At 43.3% G+C, this 25,210-nt stretch overlaps 1 protein-coding gene across 3 annotated transcripts; it reads left to right on the plus strand.

The window, feature by feature from the left end:
• The first annotated feature begins 344 nt into the window (after window positions 1-344).
• asap1b (ArfGAP with SH3 domain, ankyrin repeat and PH domain 1b) lies at window positions 345-24,040 on the plus strand. 3 transcript variants are annotated; one of them, XM_077624241.1, is made up of 27 exons: window positions 345-1,100; window positions 8,129-8,201; window positions 9,070-9,215; window positions 11,805-11,879; window positions 11,975-12,024; window positions 12,103-12,232; window positions 12,550-12,635; window positions 13,570-13,645; window positions 13,719-13,805; window positions 14,810-14,910; window positions 15,072-15,141; window positions 15,904-15,991; window positions 16,063-16,111; window positions 16,188-16,363; window positions 17,317-17,450; window positions 17,516-17,607; window positions 17,671-17,857; window positions 18,143-18,228; window positions 18,307-18,422; window positions 18,506-18,573; window positions 18,641-18,977; window positions 21,449-21,610; window positions 22,377-22,455; window positions 22,590-22,654; window positions 22,738-23,276; window positions 23,680-23,802; window positions 23,910-24,040. In XM_077624241.1, exons 1-27 carry the CDS (start codon window positions 975-977, stop codon window positions 23,982-23,984), a joined length of 3,396 nt encoding a protein of 1,131 aa, XP_077480367.1. In that variant the 5' UTR covers window positions 345-974; the 3' UTR covers window positions 23,985-24,040. The 3 variants fall into 3 exon arrangements, with proteins under 3 accessions (XP_077480367.1, XP_077480368.1, XP_077480369.1); XM_077624242.1 differs by lacking the exon at window positions 21,449-21,610 and adding an exon at window positions 20,520-20,588 and having other exon boundaries at window positions 346-1,100; window positions 23,910-24,039; XM_077624243.1 differs by lacking the exon at window positions 21,449-21,610 and having other exon boundaries at window positions 346-1,100.
• Window positions 24,041-25,210: the final 1,170 nt, after the last annotated feature.

A 25,210-nucleotide genomic window follows, 5' to 3' on the forward strand; every position in this document is an offset into this window, starting at 1 on the left:
TAAATTCGCAGCAGTATATTCGCTGCAGTTACTTGACGCATGCGCAGTGTCAGTTAAAGCCAAACTGATGGAAACGGGGAATGTGGTCAAGTTACACTGAATAAGCAGGATTTTGATGTAGGTGGTTAGTGATTTGTTGACAAAAAAACCCAACTCGAATATAAAAATGATAGCACTACTTTACGAGCGTGCTTGTTTGTCATTGTATGTTGCCTTAAATGACTACTGAGCATTATTATTCGTCATAAGTGGATTTTACTTAGTCATGTGTATGTTTTCTTTGTGACGCTTGTTTTATTTTGAAACAACTAACAAGGACATTCTTTTTCCTATGTCCGCTAGCTTAGCTCACACACCCTCCTCATCGTTGCAGAGCAGCTTGGAAAGAGAGAGAGAGAGAGAGGCGGCGACGGATGAGTCTGCGGCACGAAAACCTTCATCATTCCAACCCCAAAAAGACGAAAAACCCGCCTAGCAAGGCTGCCCGGAAGCCCACCACTCTTGGGAGGTGACTTAAAAGCACCATGGACTACGCTCAAGAGGAAGCTTAGCTCGAACGGCGGACATTTTAAGTCAACCGGGCTCCCTTTCGGAACATCTGTAGAGCATAATGTGGCCGTCCGCTATCCTCCCACCGAGGTCGAGTTAGCCGCTCTTTTGAGACATTCACGCCCGTTTTTCGTCTCCGTGCCTAGCTACTTCCTTTCGCCCTCGCCCGTGTGGAGCAGCGAAGTCATTCAAAAAGGGAAAAAGGCCATTTTATCATCTCGCTGACGACAAGGAAAATCCGCTTTCTCGCTCGGACTCGCCCTAGTCCCTAAACCCTCCCCCCCTCGTTCACCCCCCTCACGTCCCCCCCACCACCACGACCCTCGTTTACATGCTGTGTTCCCCCTGAAGTATCTAGCTCCTCAACCCCCCCTTACCCCGGTCCCATCTACCCAAACCAGCTGGGCTATTATCCACCGTCGAGGATGCCGGATCAGATCTCGGTATCCGAGTTCCTCTCGGAGACCACCGAGGATTACAATTCGCCCACCACGTCCAGCTTCACCACCCGGCTACAAAGCTGCAGGAACTCCGTCAACGTCCTGGAGGAGGTAAGGAGACCACATCCAACACGACATGCACACCCCAAGAAACAACTAAATGCTTTTACATTCCATTGGTGTGGGGGTAGGGGGGTCTTTGATACAACAACACCTGTAGGCTGTTTGGTGCATTTTCGTCATGCCTTTTTTTTACAGCACAGAGAGCTTTTAATGCAGCCTTTTTTCGTCTTGACAATATGGACGCCTTGAGCTCTTTGGCTTTTTTTGTGTGTGAAGGTGAACTCGCGTGTCCTCTCGGTTCTTTTCTTGCCACATAAGAGCACTCGAAAGAGAGGGGTTGGGCAACTGGGATGGAGGATGTGCCGGTTACGTAAACGCGCAGCTTCAGCGTACATTGCTGTTAGGGCTGACACAAACGATTAATAGTCGGTGGGGGCGATTAATCGTGCGATTTTTTTTGACCAGTCGGTAAATCGGCAGATGTGAACCCCGGATGTTTTATATGAGAAATGTTCATTGGAAAACCCAAATTACGATGCAACGATTAGATACATTTTTTGTTTTGTTTTCCCCACACAAAAGCCACTGTCAAAATTGTATTTGTTACTATTTGTATAATCATTCGCTATCGACGTCAACGACTGATTTAATGAACAAAAAAGAAACAATTCAAACCATATGTAGCACATTGAAGAACTGTTACAATCAAAACTAAGGAGAGCAAGCAAATATTTTATTAATCATATTTAAAAAAATCTAGCAAAATATATTTTTAATTTTTTCATAAAGCAACATAAAATGAATTGTTAAAAAATAATACTCAAATTCCTAATGAATAAAATAATAAAAAATCATGACAGTTTTTTGCATCAAAATATTTAGAAAAAAATATTTTAATAAGACTATTAATTTGAAAGAAATACACAAAATCTAACACATTATTATTTACTCTTGTAAGTCTGGAAAAAAATATTTGGACATTTTTTCAAGTCAACAATAACGTCTAAAAGATGAGTCGACTATCAAAATAGCTGTCCATTAATTCAATAATCGATGAATTGTAGCAGCCCTAAATTTGCAGTGTGACGGGCATTATGGGAAATCTGCCGAGTCTCCCCCAAAAAACCATGACGTCACTCGTCGGTCATGTTCCCCCCCCCGAACGGCAACATCACACCTTGTTTGCCGTGTTTTTTCACGCGGCGTCATTTTCCATCACGTCGCGAATTGAGGTCAGGCAGGCCGGGGGCCCCCCGTGCGCTTCCCACCTCAGGACCCCCGTGGCGGCATCCCGATTAAATGGAGCATCAAACTTGGGAATCTCACAGACACACACGCAACGCACACCTTCGCTCCGATGCCTAAACGCGTTGACCTCATTTCCAAATGTAAAACACACAAAAGCGCTCGCGCCCGGCGCCGAGTATTTTTGTCGTCGGGGTGAGTTAAATTTTAATACGGTTTTTCGAGGGTGGGGGGGTAGAAAACGAAAAACATCTGTCGGGAGGAGCCGGCGGCCGTGTACCCGTCGCCGATCACATGACAGGGAAGAAGAGCCTTCCATTTTGTGACGTTGGCAGAATAAATGATGTAAAAGGTACACTGTGAATATTTCAGGAGCGATTTTCGCTCTTATTCATTATTGATTGGTCGCCACGGCTACGCGGGTTGACGTTATGCTGCAATTTGAGCGTTCGACACCCGGCCTTAATTGGACGTCCGTTAATGTTAATGTTAGCCGACGATTGGGGTCGAGTGACGTGAGGGTAGGCTAAAAGTTCATTAAAAATATTGAATTATTTATGAAATAATACAAAAATATTCGTAAAAAACAACACAGGTCAGAACCGAAGTCAATTGGGATAGGCTCCAGCACCCCCTGCGACCCTTGTGAGGATAAGTGGAACAGAAAATGAATGAATACAAAAATAGGAATTCATTTGTAGGATTGTTATTACTCATTTACTGGTATTTATTTCCACTTTAATGACACATGGAAGTATAAATAGTGCAAAAAATAGTTTAAAAATGTATTTCTTTAGGTCCTAATATGCAAAAATAACAAAAAGTAAACATACAAAAAACATTCATGACTCTTTAGAATGACTATTCTGAATTTTCTCTTGTCCAAATTATGCAAGAATAATAATCTGGATATCATTCATGTTTTAAATTCTTATAAATATGCCTCATTTATTAACATCACTATAGAACATGAACCCTTTTCACTGTCAGCCCTCCTCCTCCAAACAAATTGGCCACCCACACCCCAACGCTAGCGACCAAGTAGCTAACGCGCCGCCTTTCAAAATGGAAGCCACCACCCGGCTCCAGCCATTACGTGCCCTGGAGTACATTGAGCGACAAGACTAGACAAGCTCCAGTGCGTTCACATTTGCTTTTTTTTTCCCCATTCGCTTCTATTTTTTTTCCCAAGCGCGCCGTCGGAACTCCACAGGCGAGTCTTGACCCACTTTTGCTTTTTTTTTTGATCCGCGCGGCACAAAGCAAACCCTGGCGGCCGAGAGGAAGGAGCTGATCCAAAATGGTGGAATGTGCGTCTCTTTACCATTTACCGCCACTCTTAGAGGCGACTAGGGAAGCCCCGTTAGGGAATAACGTTGACTTTTCACAGTCGTGCTTCACTGAGCATGACCCTTTTATTCTTTGTCTTTTTTTTTCATATTATAACAGTCTTTTCAATGAAAAGGAAGTGACACCGACAGAAGACTTTTGTTCCGAGCTACTGCTTCTTTACAAGAATCGCTGCCCGACGGTTAAATACACAAAAAGAAGCATTGCGCTAGTGCTATTTTTAGCAAAGCGCAACTTCGGACCCCAGCGAGCGCGTCCGTTTGGGATCAACATGGCGGAATTGACGTCGACGCGTAGCGGGAAATGGCTGATGGTCATGTGTCGTCACGTGCGCTCGCTCGCGCCGGGTCCGAGCTAACAATGCGGGCATAGTTCTTTGCTAGCGTATTAGCTTGGACACTGCAGATGTACTAGCCCCGCCCCCTTATAGAAAATAACATTGGGTTTTGAGTTAATTTTCACATTTCAATGGATTCTATGGGTTTATGTTGTCATGATTCAAAGTGTTGATTTAATAGGAAAATTAGGGTTGCTACGATTAATTAATTGACTAATCGCTGATCAAAGTAATCGTCAAAGCTCTTTTTATTTAAAAAAGTACTTTTTTATTATTATTTTTTTGAAAAAAATGTCTTTTGAGATTGGTTTATATTTTTTTACTCATATGTGAACAATATAATTCAGAAATTTCAAAAATTTAATATTTTCAATTCATTAAATATGAAATATCACATTAAAAAGTCAGTTTTAATTAAAAATAAAATGCACACAAGAGATGTGAACCATTTTCTAACTAAAATATATTATTTTGCCAAAAACACTTGGACTCACGTATTTTTTTCTGCCTTTGCGGAGCCATAAAACTCAATATAGCGCTTTCAAATAACCCTCAAAATCTTCCAAATAAATCAGCACTCATCTTATTGTCTTTTCTAAATGGTAAAGCTGCACTAGATTAGACATCCATCGCCGTCAATGGCAGCCAATCAGTGAAAACGGGTAATCCCATGTGTAATTTTTCAGGAATGGCGTGAAAGCGCATCCCTGCGTGAGAAGGCTAACAGACAGATGCCAACATTGACCCACTCTTCCTGCCTAAATCTGGCCCGTAGCAGAAGGGGGGGGGGGGGTGTCGGATTCATTCAAGGGGGGCTTAACCACTGCCGGCTAATCGCCCCCCGCGGTCCCTCCACCCGGTGATGTACGCCGTGCAGCTGCGGCGGCGGCGGCGATCGCCCGACAGCTGTGCGGCGCTGGCCGATGATCAGATTTCAGCTCCTGACTAAAATGACAGAGAATTGCTGACATTAAAAGGCGCTCAGCACCCTTTTTTGGGGGGCGGGGTTAAGACTACTTCCTGTCTGGGTTACTCCATAATGAGGCGTTATGATGGAGGGTTTTGCTCACGCACCCCTTGGCGCAACGTCTTTTGTTTGTCAAGGGCTGCGTTGGGTTAAGGGTCGCTGGGAAACATAAGCGCTAGTATGTATTAGTTGATAAGCTAAAAAAAAGATTTACGATTAAGTTTGACCGCAATAAACAGCCCCATGACTGCTCCAAAATCTTGCGTGGGTTCTCTCCGGGTACTCCGGTTTCCTCCCACGTCCCCAAAACACGCTAGGCTAGCTGTTTGAGCACTCTAAATTGCCCCTAGCTACGAACGAGCTAGCTTTCTCTCCTCGTGCTCTGCGATTGGCTAGGTACTTTTCTCCCATCTAGCAGCTGTTTTTTGACACAAAAACGACTTCCCGACCGGCGCAAAACCAACAAACAAAAGCTATTTGAATTCCGACGCTTTGGCGCGTGTGGGCGTGATGGGGAAAACACGAACGACGCGGCGAAAGGAGAGATACTCGCGAGATTGCCGCAAGCTAACCCAACCCCCAGATAGATTCTTTAAGATGTCCGAGAAGGGCGAGCATTTGGCGGCTGTTGGGAAGCGCCACTTCCTCTTATTTTCTCCATTCCAAGCTGTCAATGTCAGTGAAAGAAAGGGATGTGCCTGCGTTTCCTGCCAATGAAAAGGCTTCCCCGCCCTTCCTGCTTGAGTCATGCTGTCGCAGAGGCTAACTAGCTAACCGTCAGAGCAGCCAAATCTGTTCACGCTTCCCTTTGTTTGACGTTAGGGTTCAATTTGATCGCTTTTTTTGGCGTGGGTTAGTGGTGTCAAAGGTACAGCCCCCGGGCCAGAAGTGGCCCGCTAAGGAGCCAGTAGCGGCCCGCTAGCACTTTAATGGTCATTCATACTGTACATACAGAATCAAATGCTATGAGTATTTATCGCGCACTATGGCAGTCTGCTCAATTTACTATAAAGTTCCTAGAAATAAGATCAAAATGGCTATTATTTTGTCAAGAGTAAACTTTCTAAATACTGTGCTAAAATTTTGGGGGGACGTATTATAGCTCCAAAGTATAGGGATTCTTATCTTGAGGTAAACATTCCTGGTTTTAGGGTTTCTAAGGTTAAATGTCCTTGTCTCCGGGGAATGTTGACGCTAAAGTTCAAGCTAATATGAGCTTCTCTGTGCTAAAGTTGCTAATTATGGAGTTTAAATGACTATCATGGAGAAACATTTAAAACGTTTTGATTGCTTCTACCACTAGACAAAGTACGTATTATCTCCAGAGTCCAGATTTCTAGATCATAGATAAGCAATTAGAAGTAAGTTTTCCAAGTTTACCATCCCAGCAATCAAAAATGTGTTCAAGCCCTCCAATCACTTCCCGATTGGTCGCCCGGAATTCTCACAAAAAGGCCCCTACCATGTCTTGTCTCATTATTTTTTTGTTTAGCAGAAACAGATGTCGTCGTCTTACACCGTGAACGTATCGGCCGAGATGTTTTTGTCCCGGCTTTCTGGGGAAGTCCTTTCTTCTCTGTGGCCTTTCCTGTTTTCCACTCCTGCCTGGATATAATTAGAATAGTCGCCTTCGTCAGAAAAAGGGAAACAGGGCTAGCTTTTGTTTAGCTAGCTTTTGTTTGGCTAGCTTTTGTTTGCTAGCATTACTCTGCGAAAAAGAAGTTAGAACATGAGCGTTTCCAAGGAATCGGGTGTCGGTAAATCAGCCCGTAGACGCCGGCGTGGAGCGTTTGGTGTCAGTTTGACGGAAGGTCACCGTCCCGCGGGACCCTCAACCGGCATGGCCGCTTCCCGTCAAAGGACGGGTGCACGGGAAAGCGGCCGTGCTGAGCCGAGGGATAAAGGCCCGAGCAGGAAGCGCCAAGCCGAGACGACCTCGCTGTTGTTTGCGCCCCGTCAGTGTTTCCTGCGGCTCTGACCTCCTCCGGGGAAACCATTTGCAGACCGCAACTTTTTTTTTTCCTTACCGCTGAGTTCAGAAAGCTAACGCTGAGTTGTCAAATGGGCTTGCTAGCTCTGAAAAAGTTATTTTTATGGTCGCTGCATTTAAAAAAAAAATTGGGAGATATTGTGCATCTATAGATATCTTTATTCAGCCTGATAAAAGCAAATAATGTCTTCTTTTTTCATCTTTGTATTGTATTTTATAGAAAAATGTTTTTTTGTTGAAAATTCAGTAAGGCTTTTATGATTTTTTTTAGAATTTAGTTTACATTTTTTAAATACAAAATTATTGGGGAAAATTGTCCTTTTTAAAAAAATATTTAAAAAAATAGTAGATAATTTTTATTTAAGAACTAATGTATTTAATTTTTTTAATTTCAGATCAAGGGGAAAACAACAGTAAATATTATTATTATTTTTATCTTTTTAAAGAAATAAAAATGAAATATTCTTGATTATGTTACTGGTTTGGGAATGGGATTCAATTGGAATTTCTGGTCAAAAACAGTGACTTTTTGCAAAAAAAAACAAAGTTTGTATCTGTAATGTGTTGAAATGGGAAGATGTCAATCACTTCAAAGTGTCACTGGTATTTTAATCTGAAGGTTTGGCTTTAACAAAAGAGTGAAATACTTCTTAATACAAACAAAAATGATCCAAAAGCTAAACCATTTTCAATTGTTGATGTATATCGCTATCAAAAAACATGCACTTCTCTATCATTAGCTGAACCGCTTTGGACCCACCAGACAAAGACTAAGCAGTGTGGCATTGTGGGTCGACCTCCCGCGGTGGCAAACTAGCACTGGGATAATTGGGGACGAGCCTTCCAAAAAAACGTCTAGCAAAGGCCAAGGACGACTTAATTATGTTGTGAAGTCTAATTAGCCCGCCGGCGAATGTACCAACACGCGTTTTGTACGCTCGCCGCTCGTAACCGCCTAACCTTGTTGTCACGGCGAAGCGCATTGTTTTGGAGCCGCCGCCGCCACAATTGGACTGTCAGCGCAAATTACGCCGCATTTTCAACGCTTGGGAAGTGATGAGTCTTCGAATTAACTTGCCCTTTGTTGCCCTAATTGATTCACGGGGAAGGATAATGGGCGAGATGCGACCATCCTGACAACTTATTAGCCGTGTGGTCATAACAGCTCGTCTTTGGGTTTTTTGCAGGCTTTGGATCAGGACCGAACTTCGCTGCAGAAAGTGAAGAAATCCGTCAAGGCCATCTACAACTCCGGACAAGGTCAGACTTTTGGTGTACTGTAGTTTCCCGCATATAAGCCGCCGTATTCGAGATGACTGAATAAAAGGTATGGCTTATATGCGCACGAATTAGACTTGACAGGCACGAAACGCCATAACGCAAAGAGAATGTGGTCATTTATTTCAAAATAGAGAAAAGATAAACAGATAAAATGCTAAACAACATGTATTTTGACGTCTATGAATGAAATTCAAGAAAGAAAATTAACCGTATCTTGCATAAAATGTGAAAGAACTCACTTGTGCCTGCCATTGCCCACTCAGGGCGCCGCCACAAACCAGACCACTTCCTGGTTGTACTGCTCACATGACTTCCTTTTTTAATGTGTCTACTTGTCCACAAGTGATTATTTTTCTTTATATTTTCCTTTCAATGTAACACATTTGTGCTCCCTATTCAAAGCATAGATATGGAGGTGAAAATTGTGGATCAGGGGCGGCTTATGCGAGGGAAATTGTCAAATTCAACGATTTTAAGGCATTTTTAAAGGTATAGCTTATCCGCGGAGGCGGCTAATTTGCAAGAAAATACGGTAACACGCAGCTAGTGCTAGCTGGACGTCACTTGGATCTGAAAATTGCGACCAAACATCACCAAAGTGGAGATGCTTAATTAAAAAAACTGAAATTTCAGGTGTATACACTTGTTGGAAACCCCTCAGTTACCTTTCCGTTCCCTCCAGTGTATTTTTTCAGTTTAGAACTATTACAGCACTCTTTGTTTGAATTGTATTGTACTATTTTTGAATGGAAAATTTCATTGAGTTATTTTTTTCACCTTAATCCATCCAATTTTGGTAGGCGGCCATTTTAAAAGCATCAACTCTTTGTCCTTGGTGTCCTACCAGATCACGTCCAAAATGAGGAAAACTACGCCCAGGCTCTGGACAAATTTGGCAGTAACTTCATCAGCCGGGACAACCCGGACCTGGGCACGGCCTTTGTCAAGTTCTCCTCGCTCACCAAAGAGCTGTCGACCCTACTGAAGAACCTGGTGAGTGGCCAACGGGAGGCACGGCACGTCACGTCGCGTCACGCTCGCTGCCGCCGCCGGAATGCGTGTTGACCTCGGGTTAAAACCAGGAGAGATTATATTGCTTGTCACTGCTGTAATTGGTTTACCTGGGTGGATTAGGATTAAGACGGACGGGGTCTGGGTTTCTTTTCAGGAGGGTCAAAAAGTTAACCATGACGCACAGACTTAAAAATCTTTATCTGAAATTCATGCTTTTCTATTACAGTAACGGCTTTATGCTGCTAAATTTATATGAATTTAGTGTAGGATCAATAATACAAACATGAAAAGGGGAAAAGGCATGTCACAATTGGAGATAATTGCACTGGCCCCTAGAGGGCAGTGGAGCTAAATACTCTGACAGAGTGACTTTTATTGTTTTTCTAAATTTCGACTACATATTTTCGACAAAAAAATAAACTCCTAACTTGTGAGGAATTTTCAGTAATCCCTCGATTATCGCAATTTCACTCTGCGATTTTTTTCCCACTACTAATTATTAAGGACTAGGCATTAAAAACAAGTTATACAGTAATCCCTCGAATATCACGGCTTCACTACATCGCAGATTTTTTTCCGGGGGAATTTTATTTAAAATTACATGTTTTTTGTAAATTCATAAAAATGAGAAAATCCATGCTGAAACTCACAAGCGGAAGCCACTCCCCCTTCCATGTTTTTTTTTTTTTTTAATACGGGTGACCCTACTTTGCGTTTGTTTTCGTTTATCACGGCCATGTCTAGTCTACATGAACCGCGATAATCGAGGGATTACTGTAGTTCTCCCTCTAGCCCCCCCATGAACATTCCCGTTGATTAACGCGTCCTGTTTAGACGGTCACAACCTCGCTTCCTGTGCGGCAGAGCGCCGGATTAAGCTCCCGTAAATACATCCGCGTCGGCAGGGCCCGCTTGTCGCCGGGAAGAATGATCTCTTCCCCACTCGCGCTTCTTCCTTTCTTGCCTTTTTCCGCATGGGGCGTTTCACGGCGTGCGGTACACCAACTGGATGACGGCGCCCCCAAGGCTCCCGCGAGAGCCGCCGATGACTTATTGACCAATGAACGATGGCCTTTTCAGGTTGCTTTGCGGGTTGGGGCGGAAGGAATTTACAGACCAGCTGTATATTCCTCTTAGCTTTTCGCTTTTTATTTTTTTTTCCGCCGTTCGTACTTCCGTGGCCACAAAGCAGCCGGTTAACGATTTTTTATTTTTCAAGGCGAGGCTCTTAAGAAGCACATTAGTGGCCATTAAGCGTTGTTTACGTCCTTGATTGCTGCGCTACAATCGCGTGTGGGGGGATTGTAAATGCTTCGTCTTGCTGTAAACAATCTTGCTGAGCCTAATGGTTAGAGAGCAGCTGCTTTTTTTTTTGCTGAGTCACCCTTGCCTGACATCTACTGTTCATTTTGCGGTATTTTCATTCAAACTAAAAGAAAATACAAGGCTAGGCTGCTAGCTTATCTTAAAAGTAACATACTGTATTGTCTCGCATATAAGCCGTATTTGTAACTCAAAATAAATGATGCCTGAATTAAGGCTGCGGCTTATATGCGCACAAGATTCGCTGTATTCTTTTTCTCCAGTAGGTGTCGGCAAAGTAACATTTACTATATGCTGGTTATTTTCTGTTTTGCAGTAAGAAAACAACCATTACTGGATGAATTAATTCCCTATTAACGTGCGTTTGATTCGTAGAGTATCTCAGAATTCCCACGTGCGATGATTTTTCTTAAAATGTTTACCTTCAAAGTAACACATTTGTACTCCCTATTAAAACCATGAATATGCGGGTGAAAATTATGAATCAGGGGGCGGCTTATACACGAGAAATTGTTAAATCCAACGATTTTAAGGGTACAGTTTATACGCGGGGTCGGCTTATATGCGAGTAAATACGATGGTAACCGGAGGCTAACAGCTGTCAACGCTAGTCCTAGTTTATAAGCTTGGTCTTAGCACACTGTGGATTTTAATTTTCTGTAACCACTTACCTCAACTTGCCCTTGTGCCCCCGTGGTGGCTAATTAGTTAAGCTAGCGGCTTTGTTGGTAGCTCAATGCAATGTAGCTCTTATCAATTTTTTTTTCGAACTGCTAACCCCAAGTTGTTCTACAATTTTTGGCAACAATCCTAACATAGCCTCTGTCTTGTAGCATGGCTAGCATCGACTTGTTCCGTTGTCATGTCACCAAACATCGTAAAAAAATAAAAAATTCGCTAGCAAACATGCTAGCATAGCAGCATTCTCCTCACGAATTGTCAATATCCTTTTCTGTTATTAAAATGTCCGATGTTAGGCTCGACTCATTCCGTATCCTTTTCGTTTGCACAAGTCCATACCCAAAGTGGTTACGTCAACACGACGCTAATTCAATTAAATGAATAAAACAAGGAATGCATGATGCTAGCTAGCCAGAAAAAAAAAACCCCATGAATGAACAACCCCTCTGTTGTTAAAGCTGCAGGGTTCAAAAGTAGCAACAACAACAAAAAAGAAGCGACTTCTCGTCTGAAAAATACAGAACACATTTTCTCAAAACATTTCCTGTCCGTTTCCTCTTTTAGCTCCAAAGCCTGAGCCACAATGTGATCTTCACCTTGGACTCGCTGCTCAAGGGGGACTTGAAGGGCGTCAAAGGGGTGAGATATCTCGCCCCGTCAGCAAATCTAGTCAATCATCCCCTATTGAAACACGAAACAATAGCATGCTAACGCTACTTCCGCTTTCCCCGCAGGATATAAAAAAGCCCTTTGACAAGGCGTGGAAGGACTATGAAGCTAAATTGTAAGCGCACCAGATTTTACCCATGTGGGTCAAAATGATATGCTTTTTAAACATTTATTTCCATATTTTTTTGTGCAGTACCAAAATTGAGAAGGAGAAACGTGAGCACGCTAAGCAGCACGGGATGATCCGCACTGAGATCACCGGAGCCGAAATCGCTGAGGAGATGGAAAAGGAGCGTCGGCTATTCCAGCTCCAGATGTGCGAGGTGGGTTGTAAAAAAAAGACTTTAAAAAAATTAAATAAAAATGTAGTATGACATAGGACTGGGCAATCTGGTGATCAAAATGATCAGGATATACTTTCACCTATTCAGATCTGGATTCTTTGGAATACTAACAATATTTTTATTGGGTGTCGACGCCCACACCACTCTCGAGATGAAATTCCGATTACATAACGCGCAAGTCGCTGCCGCTGTTGGCTCGACCGTGTGAATTATTCACCGCACGCGGTCCATGTTGCGCACAGTCTTTGTGTATTTTGGGTCGGCGCGGAGTGAAAATGGTGTTTGTGTCGTTGCAGTATCTGATCAAAGTGAACGAGATCAAGACTAAGAAAGGGGTGGATCTCCTCCAGAACCTGATTAAGTATTACCACGCACAGTGCAAGTAAGTTTGGGGAGCCTTTCAAATCCATCTCCAGATTGTAAATAATGAATAGGGACTCTGGCAGATGTGTTGTGACAGCTGGGGAAATAGGAGAGGGCACTTTTTCTAGCCCGCTTTTAAGATGAATCCAGCAACCTTACCGTATTTTTCCGTTTAATATAACCGGGTATATTAAAAGATTTTTGCTTTTTTGAGCCTCCCGTTTGTGCGCCATTTAATATACCCCTGCCGTTTAATATACCCCTGCCGTTTAATATATATATATATATATATATATATATATATATATATATATATATATATATATATATATATATATATATATATATAGTATATATGTTTATATGTATATTAAACGGCAACTCAGCTTTTTTGGCAAGATTTGTATGGTGTTCATGGGGGCATAAATATAGATACTTAAGTTCATTAAAATTCCAAGTCAGACTTTATTCAGCAGAAAGTAGTTTTAATCTGAGCAGTAAGTAGTTTTAGTCTGCAAAACGTTGATGTACCCCATCACAGCATAAAGGATGTGTAGTGGATCGCACCTTCCCGTTTGTGGGCCATTTAATATACCCCTGCCGTTTAATATACCCGGGTATATTAAACGGCAAAATATGGTACTAAACATAATTCTTTTTTTATTTTTTTATGATTAGTACCATGTTGGAAAATTAGAAACTCCGAAAATTAGTCGCGTCAAAATGGATTGAATGTAAACCAATACATTTTAAAAATCATTTTTTTTTACCTCTGGAAATGAAAGGATGAATTCCGATCCAATTTCTGAATGGGTTCATCCCTAAATAAGAGTACCCCAAAATGTTGGTTGTGTTTCTATAATTCAACTTAAAAGATGAATTTGATTAAATACAAAGCAATCCTGAAATGGGTTGTCTTCACCTTTTTGATGTGAAATGGTTCCATTTTTCAGTTTCTTCCAAGACGGCCTGAAGACAGCCGACAAACTGAAGCAGTACATCGAGAAGCTAGCGGCCGACCTCTACAACGTAAACGGCGCTCGCCCGCCACACCTGGTGGGCCGCCATGTTTCTCAATTCTTCCATTTCCGCTACCGTGCAGATCAAACAAACCCAGGATGAAGAAAAGAAGCAGCTGACCGCCTTGCGTGACCTCATCAAGTCTTCCCTCCAACTGGACCAGAAAGAGGTAGCTAACCTTTACGATCCGCACATCCCTTCGATCGCGTGCACGTCACACATCACAAACGAGAAAGGATACAAAAAAAGGCACAAACACGCGCACTTGAGCTGGATCTTTCACACCTCTTCCCTCTATTTGCACTGCCTTCTTCTGGAATCAAGTCTAGAAGAGTAAGTTCTGCATGTTGCTCGCTCGCTCGGTGGGTGGGTGGACATTTTTGTCTGTGACGTAGAGGAGATCGGCAAGGATGGAAAAAAATAGAGCGTGGACTTGTTTGTGTTTTTATTGCATGTCGGGCTGCCACCATGAATGTGGATCCTAAAATTCATTGAAGCTATTTTGATAATCGATTTGTTATTGACCTAAAAAATATGCTCCATTTTAGAGACATATAACATCTATATGTTCAAATTTTTTTATTTATATATATTTTTTTGATGTGTTCAATATGAACGGTAAATATTCTTGATTTATTTTCATATTCAATTTGTTCTGTCTGTTTTTGGGGTGAAGCAAAAGACAGTTAATATTAAATCTGAAATAGCATATGCCCTATTTTTCACTAGCCAAAAAATACACAGTGAAAATGAAATAAAATGACATAAGTCGCATTGGAGTCTAAAGAGAAAATACATGTTAAAGTAACAATAGTAGTGAAATGGACGACAACAGGCTAAATATGTATCTTAACATATTTTCGGATAGCTAGCCTAAAAAAACAACATAACGGCTGCATTTCCAAGTCGCACTTGAATATTAGTGGCCCCAAAAGTGCGGAAAATATGGTATAACGTTTTAAAAATACCGTGTTCCTTTCATTGGGAAAAGAAAAAGAACATTATATGGCAAATTATTGTTGTCTTCAATGAAAGCAAATTGATAATCAAGCAAAACACCATTCATCGACTATCAAAATAACTGCGTGGTGGCAGCCCCGGTCGGTCGCATGTGGCGCAAACTAACAATTGGAGTCAGCGGATTTCATCTTGCCGTTTTTCTGCGCCATTTAGGACTCCCAGAGTAAGCAAGGCGGCTACAGCATGCATCAACTGCAGGGCAACAAAGAGTTTGGGAGCGAGAAGAAAGGCTACTTGATGAAAAAGAGCGACGGGTAAGGACCCTGACCACTCCTCATTGACGCAAACATGCATAATATACTTCGACTCCAACATTTTAGTTTTCCAGCATTTAAAAATAAATGAAAGCATTTCATTCTGTGAAACCTTGACACCGCCGCTCTGCTCCATTTCGTCTCTTTTGCACCCCCTGCAGGCTGAGAAAGGTGTGGCAGCGAAGGCAGTGCTCGGTGAAGGGGGGCATCCTCACTATCTCTCACGCCACCGTGAGTCCACGCAAACACACACACACACAGCCGTGCTGGCGTGCCCACGCCTCTCTCTTGATTCGCTGGAATTGACATAGATCGGTCGCCACGGCAACCCCGTCCACCCCTCCTCCCTTTTTCCCGCCGTTCTCGGGTGACTCATCGGCGGACGCGCCTCTCTCGTGCCGCAGCGGCCGCCCGCGTTGGGAGACGATCGCCAGCGCCTTTCGCCAAGGCGAATCCGCTAAACGCGAGATGAACAAATGGCCCCGAGTCGCTTCAGAAACGATGACATCATCGGACGCCTTAATGTAGCTCCGATGTGAAATGGCGCTCTTTCTCTCTTTTTTTCTTTTTTTAATTTAATTTTGTTCAATGTCGTTCATGCTCCAGTTGCCCTACACACGGAAAGAGAAAACTCGCTTAGAATCTCATTTTAAGGACAATTTGAGACTATTTTAGTTGATCATTTAATTTCGTAATTTGGAGGGAATTGAAAACATCCCCCGTTTTAATGTATTTTTTAAAAGATTATGAAAAAAAGGGCCAAACGTTCATCATAAATTGACAATATACCACAACCTAATACAAAATATTCACCAGTCATTCAAAAAAATATTAGATAAAATTAATTATATTGACTTTGGGTTAATGTCCTCAAAATAGCAACTTCATTTGAAATGTCTTGACAAAAACAAAAAAGCGTCACACGCCAAAACGATGAATATTAGGACTGAAAATGTTGAAAATAATATTTTCCTGTTTTTTTTTGTTTTTTAGTCCAACAGGCAACCCGTGAAACTGAACCTCCTGACCTGCCAAGTCAAACCTAGCGGCGAGGACCGCAAATGTTTCGACCTCATTTCTCGTAAGTCTACACACCCCACCCAACGTCGACCCTCGTCCACGGCCAGGAAATAATCATTTTTCTCGGCGCAGACAACCGGACGTATCATTTCCAAGCGGAGGACGAGCAAGAATTTGTCATGTGAGTACGTCGTCGTCCTTTTGACGTTTGGCGTCCGTTCCCAAATCGGACTCGAGCGCGTTTGTCGATCTCGCAGATGGATTTCGGTGCTGACCAACAGCAAGGAAGAAGCCCTCAACATGGCTTTCCGTGGCGAGCAGAGCGGTGGCGGTGGCGGCGGCGAGGACGGCCTGGAGGACTTGACCAAAGCCATCATCGAGGACGTCCTGCGTATGCCGGGAAACGAGCTCTGCTGCGACTGCGGCGCCGCAGGTCAGTCCAGATAGGCCAAAATAAAAACAAAATTATCTCCAATCATGTGGCGTCCAATCCGATCCCCCTTCAATGAGCTTACCGTTGGTAGACGTCCAATCCGTTTGACGTGGAAAGGTGGGTGGCAACACTCCAGCGTCAAAGACAGTTTGGAGGATTACCGTATTTTCCGCACTCTAAAGTGCAACTAAAATATTTTCCCAAAAATGCCTTATATATGGATTAATATTGGTTAATCATTGTATGAAATTCCCCCTAGCACAGCTCCATCTAGTGCAAGGGTGTCAGACACGGGTTGGTTCGCGGGCCGCTTTAACGTCAACTTAATTTCATGTGGGCCGGACCATTTTAGATAGAATATTTAGATTTTTTTTTTTATAAATGGATTAAAAGAACTGGATTAAAAGCCCTGAATATACAGTTTTTTATAGATCTAAAACAATGTTTATTTTAGCTTTTTTAAATATATTTCTAGATTTTACAAAATGATTTTTGAACTAAAAACACAGAAAAAATGGATTAAAAAATATGACAATTATTGATTTAAAAGGGGGAAAATCCGGAAATGTAATATACATCTATACTCTTCATTTTAATTTGATCCTAAAACAGAAAGCCGCCACTCATGATTGACTTTCCCGGGCCACACAAAATGATGCGGCGGGCCAGATTTGGCCCCCGGGCCGCCACTTTGACACATGTGATCTAGTGGATGGATGTATAACAAAATGTAAATGTGACTCAACGAGTCGGTAACACAAATTTGACCCATAACACGATTAGGAAAATCCTATAATTTTTTTTTGTTGGGCCCACCCGACGGCTTTGTTTCACTCCGCCTCCTCGCCGCGCTTTGAACAACCCTGCCGGCCGTCGCCATGGCAACCGTGAACTGCAGTTGAACCCTGCCAGGAGAAAACATTGGTGTAAAACCCACGCATTTCCCTTGGCAGATCCAAAATGGCTGTCCACCAACCTGGGCATCCTCACCTGCATCGAGTGCTCCGGAATCCACCGGGAAATGGGCGTGCACATCTCCCGCATCCAGTCCATGGAGCTGGACAAGCTCGGAACTTCCGAACTCTTGGTAGGTCGATCGGACGATTGGACGGCGGCGGTCCGTGATGACCGTGGCGGCTTTTCGTCCTTCAGCTGGCCAAGAACGTTGGAAACAGCAGCTTCAACGAAATCATGGAGGGAAACCTGTCTTCCCCTTCGCCCAAGCCCACCCCTTCCAGCGACATGTAGGTAGCCCCGCCCCCTCGGCGAGAAGCCCCGACGCCCCCCCTAACGCTTTGCTCCCCCAGGACGGTGAGGAAGGAGTTCATCAACGGCAAGTACGTGGACCACAAGTACGCCAGGAAGACCTGCTCGTCGGCGGCCGCCAAGATGATGGATCTGCACGAGGCCGTCAGGTCACGTGACCTGCTGGCGCTAGTCCAGGTTTACGCCGAGGGGGTGGAGCTTATGGAGCCGTTGCCGGAGGCGGGGCCGGTGAGTCGCGGCGATTGGTTTTGAATCCAGGCGTTTTTGTTCAACTGGAAAAATTCAAAATGGCTGACGTAGAATATGAAAATTAGCTAATTAAAATACAAAAGGTTACACAAATATGTACAAAATAAGGACTTGATTAAATGATTAGAAAATGATGAATCAAATAAAAATAATGAAAGATCTCAATTTGATAAAGTAGTGAAACCACATATATTTCACAAGGAAATAAATCATTTTTTTGATGAGTCATTTAAAGATAAAGACCTTTGTGTTTGCCCCCTGCAGGAAGCAGGTGAAACAGCACTGCACCACTCGGTCCGGACCGCCGACCAGACTTCGCTCCACCTAGTGGACTTCCTGGTCCAAAACAGGTACGCTTCACGACAACATTAAAAAAAATAAAAAGTAGAAAGTATCTGTTTGACTGTAATTTTGTGTATTTGCGCTAGCGGCAACCTGGACAAGCAAACGGATTGGGGCAACACGGCCCTGCATTACTGCTGCATGTACGAGAAGCCCGAGTGCCTCAAGTTGCTCCTCCGGGGAAAACCGGCCACCGACATAAGTCAGTACCAGCCGGCCTCGCCGTCCTTCGCTCGCGCGTGCTACGCTAACCTCCAGCCGGGGTGTTTTTTTTTAACTAACCAGCCAACCAAAACGGCGAGACCGCTCTGGACGTTGCCCGGCGTCTGAGGAACGCTCCGTGCGAGGAAGCGGTGAGTCCCCGGAAATCCCTCCCTCTCGGCTCCGACACCCCCTAATATTTTTTTTCTCCGCCTCCAGCTGGTCCAGGCGGCCGAGGGCAAATTCAACCCTCACATCCACGTGGAGTACGAGTGGAGCCTCCGGCTGGAGGAGATGGACGAAAGCGACGACGACCTGGACGACAAACCCAGCCCCATCAAGAAGGACCGGTCGCCGCGGCCGCAGAGCTTCTGCCACTCGTCCAGCCTGTCGCCCCACGACAAGCTGTCGCTGCCGGGCTTCATCAGCCAGCGCGACAAGCAGCAGCGTCTGTCCTACAGCGCCTTCACCAACCAGATGTACAGCGCCTCCACCGACCTCACGTCCTCGCCCGTGGCCGACGGACCGCCGCTCCCGCCCAGGAACCAGGGGAAAGGTTAGCCCGGCGACCGCTCGCTCATCCCTTTTATTATTATTTTATTTCATTTTTTACATTGGCCTTAAAGGTGCTATGAAATAGCAGATTGATTTCCACATACATCCCATACCAAAACCGTATTTTTTGGACTATAAGTCGCGCCAGCCCATGAATTTGCAATGAAAAGGAACAAAAAAAACTAGATACTGGTGTAAAGGTTGCATTCTGGGATGGCAATTTTCCCCCAAAAATATTTTATGACAAGACAAGAACAAATGTACGTTAAGGTTACAATAGTAAAATGGACGACAACAGGCTAAATACGTTTTTTAGCTTACTATAGCATAAAAAGTCATTAGTCAGATTTATAAAAATTCAAAAAATAATTAACCGTAACAGTTTGTCTATTGGATGAACAAAAAAGGGGAGGGACAAAGAAGCAACATAGAACACACCTGTATGCATAATTTCAATGTCATGGGCTGTATTATTTCATAGCACCTTTCATATTAAAGTACTCCCCACCAATGGGGGCGCTGTTCGTGTTGCTAAACACGCGAACAGCCGCACATGGAATTCATTTTGTAAAGGCTTATTTTTCTTCAGAATCAACCCTCCACTCACTTTCAAAATATTTTTTTAAATGTCCGAGGTATTAGAAATTTGAAAATCATGTCCATTTTGATTGACAATAGTTCAAAAAGTTGGAAACACTCAATATTATTTTAAAATTTAACCCCAGAAAAAACATTTATCTTTTGTATAAGGGACCTTTTTTTGCCTATAACAAAATATTTTAAATGATACATTTATTAATTAAAAGTCAGTCATGCTTGTTAAAAATTGAAATACAAAAACAAATGTCATTTTAATCCCAAAATATTTATTTAAAATACAAAAACAAATATTTATTTATATATCAGTAATACAACAGAGTATATGGGCCACACAAAGAAAGGTATTATTATTGTATTATGACTTAAATATCGTAATATTATGACAATAAATTCATACATTTGGAATTTTATGAGATTAAGGTGGTAATATTAGGTGAAAAAAGTTTGTAGTATAATGCAATTTAGGTCACAAATGACATACCTTTTTGTAATATTATGACAACAAAGTCATAATGTAACGTCATTTTACTTAAAATAGTTTATTCAATTTTTTTGTGTGTCCCTAATTCTTAGTCTTTAAAAAAATACTAATTGGGGTTGAATTTATGTGGATTTAAAACCTTTTTTAATGGACATAAATTGAAAATATGAAGGAACTTTCCTAAAAATGTATGGTATAATAGTAGTAAAAATCAAGTTTGGTGTTGATTTTGAGTACAAATAAGTCTGTTTTTTTGGTGTGTGTGTGGAGGAGCAGCTCCCTTTTTCTCTTGTTATTTTCTTTTTTTCTTTCCATCAGCCTCCCCAAAAAACGAGAGAGAGAGAGTTGGTTGACATATGCAGAGTTGCTCTCCCACGCGCCTCCTCCTCATCTCGCTCTTTTTTCTTTGTTCTCTTTTCTCTCTCTTCCTTTTGTTTCCCCCCCTTTTTTGGATTCTTTCAGCTCCACACTTGGCATTCCTCGGCTCTCATTCGCACTACGCCACACTGGCTGGCACTCGACCATACATCCGTGAATATCCTGATTTATTTCTTTTATGGACGCACCCGTCGTCGGCCCTCCCCCCCGCGCCGCCGCTTTTGCCGAGGCCGGAGGCGCTTTTGTCAAAAAAAAAAAGCGCCGACACCCTCGAGTTGGAAAGGCGAGCCGTGGCCGCTTGCGTTCTCTGGCTGAGCTTTCTAGTAGCTGAAAAAAGTCTAAATTAGTCCAAAAAAACAGACAAAATGCAGCAAAACCCATTCCTAGCGCAAACCCTTTCAAAATAAAATGTCAGTCAGCTGCAATTCGTACTTTTACGTTAGCATGTTTGAACATTAGCTTCAAATAATCATAAAAGTATTGCTTTTGGTTCATTTTTTTAGAATAAAAAGCTATTTTTTTTCTCAATTTTAATATTCATATAATTGACTCGTTTTAACATTTTCTATTTTTTATACTATAGTATATTTCAATTTTTATATAATAAAAGCTTAAAAGAAAAAAAATCTAAAAATAATTTAATTTGACAATTTCGTATTTTTCACATATTTAACGTACGATCAATGATTTAATACTCTAATTAAATTAATATATTTTAAAAACCCCACTTTTTTTACCCGAATGTCTTAAAAAATGGGGCCCAATATCCCGTCACATTATCAGATCGAATTGGATCATTAATTGACATATATCAATTCTTTAGGCCATTTTAAAAATTAATTAAGAAGCCAAATAAAAAATTATAAATACTAATATACACCGCCAAAAAAACAGAAACTCTTCCGCATTTCTCTTCCTCTTCCTCCTAATCTTAAGCTCCTCCTTCAAATTGTGGCACCAAGTGGGCGGGGCTAAATCACGAATTGTGTTCTGTGATGTTATGGCTCCTCCAGCTCCGCCTCCTCCGACCCCGTGCAGCCCCACGTCGCCGCTGTCGGCGGGAGGCAGCGCCACGCTGTCCAAGAAGAGGCCGCCGCCCCCTCCGCCCGGCCACAAACGCACCCTGTCCGACCCTCCTAGCCCACTCTGCCACGGCAGAGGCGGCCTGTCCGGGGGTGAGGCGCACAGATGCACGCCAAAAACCACACACACACACGCCGCAAAAAGTGAATATATTAATACCTATTGAAATAATTTCATATTTTGATTACATTTGCTCTTATTCATGGAAAATGGAACCCACGAACAACATTCTCGTTGACTTTCAACTGGACATCTTTTTGGTGGACTCGCCTTAGCCCCGCCCCCCCAAAAAATCTCCATTTGCTTCTACTGATTTCGTACTTGGACCACGTCCAACAAAAATACCTCCATTAAGTCCAATTAATTTTTGGCCAGGACCCACAAAAATAGAAATTATTTCCCATTAGCACCAAGATATCTTCATTAATGGCAAAAAAATATCCTCCATTGCCAGACCCACCTAAACAAATATTGATGACCTCCCATTGAAATCTAATTTCAGTCTAATTAGACTAAAATCTACCAACCCCCCCCCAAAAAAAAAAAAACTAGTTGCGCATTCTCTTTTGCCCAAAAAGTCATTATTTTTGACCAAAAAATGCTAAAAACAACAGTTTTTCACAGAATTTAGTCTTCTTCTACTCCGGATTTAAAGAGAAAAGGTAACTTGAGCCAATCCGCTTTCCCCAAAAGTCGGAAAGCTCAGCCAGACGATGCTCCCCCCTCGCCAACCCCCCCACTCATCCTCATTGTTCTGTTTTGTTGGGATATCATAAAGTTCATCACAGCGCGTCCCATTATTCCATCTTTGCGGGAGATCCGGTATTGTGACCGTGTGTAACGCATGTCATAATCTAGGGAGCGATTCCACGCCGCCTCCCATCAACAAGATGTCGCCCATTTCCAACAAGTTCGAAGGCATTCCGCAGCAGCAAAGGTAAGAAAAAATAATCTATTCATATCCCATACAATAATAAATATTCCCTTATAAAATAAGAATGACCGTTTCATCCCAAGGTGAAGGTCTCTATTTTTTTTTATGAATCATTTAACATTTGATTTCCTTTTTAGCACGACTTCAAGCAACACAAAGTCCACGCTCGGTCCAAGGGTTCTTCCCAAACTACCTCAGAAAGGTGGCACTCTTCTTCTTCTTCCTGCCCCCGGCGTTGGGACCCCCATGTCTCATTTTGTGTTTTCTTCTTTTTTGGGGGCGCAGTGGCATTGCGCAAAATCGACACCATCCACCACCCGTCTGTGGACAAAACCGGCCTCCCTCCCGAGGTCTTCCAGAAGTCGCCGCCGGGCGCGGATGGCCCGCAAAAGGCGGCCGCCCCGGAGCGTCCCCAGCCGGGGGACCCGCCCCCCAGGCCCCAGCCGTCCGAGCCGCCCCCCAAGCCGGGGGAGCTGCCCCCCAAGCCGCAGCTGTCGGAGCTGCCACCCAAGCCGCAGCTGGGCGACCTGCCGCCCAAGCCGCAGCTCAAGGATCTGCCGCCCAAGCCGCACCTGGGCGAAGCGCCCACCAGGCCGGGGCCCGGCGAGTCGGCCCCGCGCCCGCCGGGGGAGGCGCCGACCCGGCCTCAGACGCAGCCGCCGCCTCCTCCGCTGGCGTCCCAGCCGCAACAGCCGCCGCCCCCGCCGGCGGACTCGCCCTCGCCGGGTCAACCGGGACCGCCCCAAGAAGCGGCCGAGGACTCGGACGGGACGCCGCCCGGCGCCTCCGAGACCCCCGTGCCACTTCCCAGGAAGATCAATGCGGTATGTCTACCTTCTTTATAGAATCTGAAAAAATATTCCAAAATATCGGTCATTTCTTACCTACAAAAAAAGACAAAATGTACCAAAAAAAAACATTAAAAATAGAAAATTAAAGATAAGTTTTAAACTATATGAACTATCCTATAAGTATTTTGACATTGATTGACTTTCCCTCGCAAGGTTTGCGGGGGTGCCGGAGTCTAACCCAACCAATTGCAGTCTAAGAAGTATATTAAGAACATTTATTCATGACTTTTATTCCCTAAATAATTTGTATATGATTTTAAAAATGCACTTTCATAGTTTTCCTATTCACTTCTGCATCTTCACAATTTTAGTCCTTTCCAATTGAGTCTCTTTATTATTATTACCAAAATGACATTTTTCCCGTATTTCCGAGCAGGGCAAAAACAAGGCGCGTCGTGTGAAGACCATTTACGACTGCCAGGCGGACAACGACGACGAACTCACCTTCGCCGAGGGCGAGGTCATCATCGTCACGGGCGAGGAGGACCAGGAGTGGTGGGTGAGTTACCCCACCCCGCCTCACTTTTCTCCTTTTTTTTGTTTTTCTTTTTTTGTCATTGTTTTCCTTCCAACAAGTCCTGGTTCAACTTGCAATTTCTCCCCCAGATCGGTCACATCGAAGGCGAACCCGGGCGCAAGGGCGTCTTCCCCATGTCCTTTGTGCACATCCTGAGCGACTGACCCCCCCCCAACCGCCTCGCTCCCTTCAAACCTTTGCACTACACCTCCGTGTAAATGAACGAAAAAAACTCCGCTCACGTAAAAAGCCCCCCCAAAAAAGAGGCGTTTGTGCTGTACAAAGAATGTGCGTACTCCCCTAAATACCTCCCGCCAGTATTACTCCGCCCCCTACGCTCCAAAACAAACCCCGCCCCCTCCGGCCGGCACTTAGCTCTGTGAGTGTATATACGTCTGTAAATATATTTGTGCGTCGGCTGTACATACATGTTTTCCTGTACAAAACAAAAACAAAAAACACGGTGCGATGGCACATTGGATCCGTTAAGCCCCCACCCGGCTTGCTTCGTGCGTACTCGTGTCGTTTTTTGTTTTTTATTTCCGGTAGAGCGAGCCAAGCTGCTGCTAACGATTAGCCCGTGGCAGAATATCCCGCGTAGACTTGATTTCCCGACCGAAACGCTCACGTCAGGGTCACAAGAGCCACCCGAGAACCCCCAAAACGCAGCCCCGAGCCACTTCTGTTACAATCGAGCAGTATTTGAGGAAAAGGAGCAATAAGCGGGCTGGCCGATTTGCGATGTTGTCCACCAAATCTCACCCATTCACTCACTTGCAGTTAGTCCCGTTGTTAAGGAACCCCAAAAAACAACCCGTTGTATCATTAAAGTGCTGTACTTCAACGTCAAAATAGTCTTTTTTTTTTTACACCCTGATCTTACGCTTTAACGTCAACTTGATTTCACGTGGGTGGGATACGTTCAGATATATTTAGATTTTTTTATATAGATGGATTAAAAGAACTGGATTAAAAGCTCGGAATATGCAGTTTTTTTATAGATCTAAAACAATGTTTATTTAGCAGTTTCTAAATATTTTTAGATTTTACAAAATGAATGTTGAACTAAAAACACAGAAAAAAATAGATAAAAAAATTACCATTATTGATTTAAAAGGGGGAAAATCAGGTATTTTAATATACATCTTTACTCATTTTAATTTGATCCTCAAACAGAAAGTTGGCACTCAAGATTTACTCTCGCGGGCCACACAAAATGATGCGGCGGGCCAGATTTGGCCTCCGGGCCGCCACTTTGACACAAGTGCGCTAGACGATGTAGTAAAGGATGTTTCTAGATTGCGGCTAATGAGATAGAAGCCTTTTGCCAAAATGTTTATGGCTTAAAATGATGTTGATTTAATTTATCACTTTGACCATAAAATTAATT

This window comes from Stigmatopora argus, chromosome 17 (assembly GCF_051989625.1).
Source record: "Stigmatopora argus isolate UIUO_Sarg chromosome 17, RoL_Sarg_1.0, whole genome shotgun sequence".
NCBI classification, from domain to species: Eukaryota; Metazoa; Chordata; class Actinopteri; order Syngnathiformes; family Syngnathidae; genus Stigmatopora; species Stigmatopora argus.

Excerpts from the sequence above, each read along its gene's own strand:
- asap1b (XM_077624241.1), top strand. The coding sequence starts at position 975 with ATGCCGGATCAGATCTCGGTATCCGAGTTCCTCTCGGAGACCACCGAG. Across the intron at positions 9,216-11,804 it reads CGACCCTACTGAAGAACCTG|CTCCAAAGCCTGAGCCACAA; the intron begins GTGAGTGGCCAA and ends TTCCTCTTTTAG. Across the intron at positions 12,025-12,102 it reads AAGGACTATGAAGCTAAATT|TACCAAAATTGAGAAGGAGA; the intron begins GTAAGCGCACCA and ends TTTTTTGTGCAG.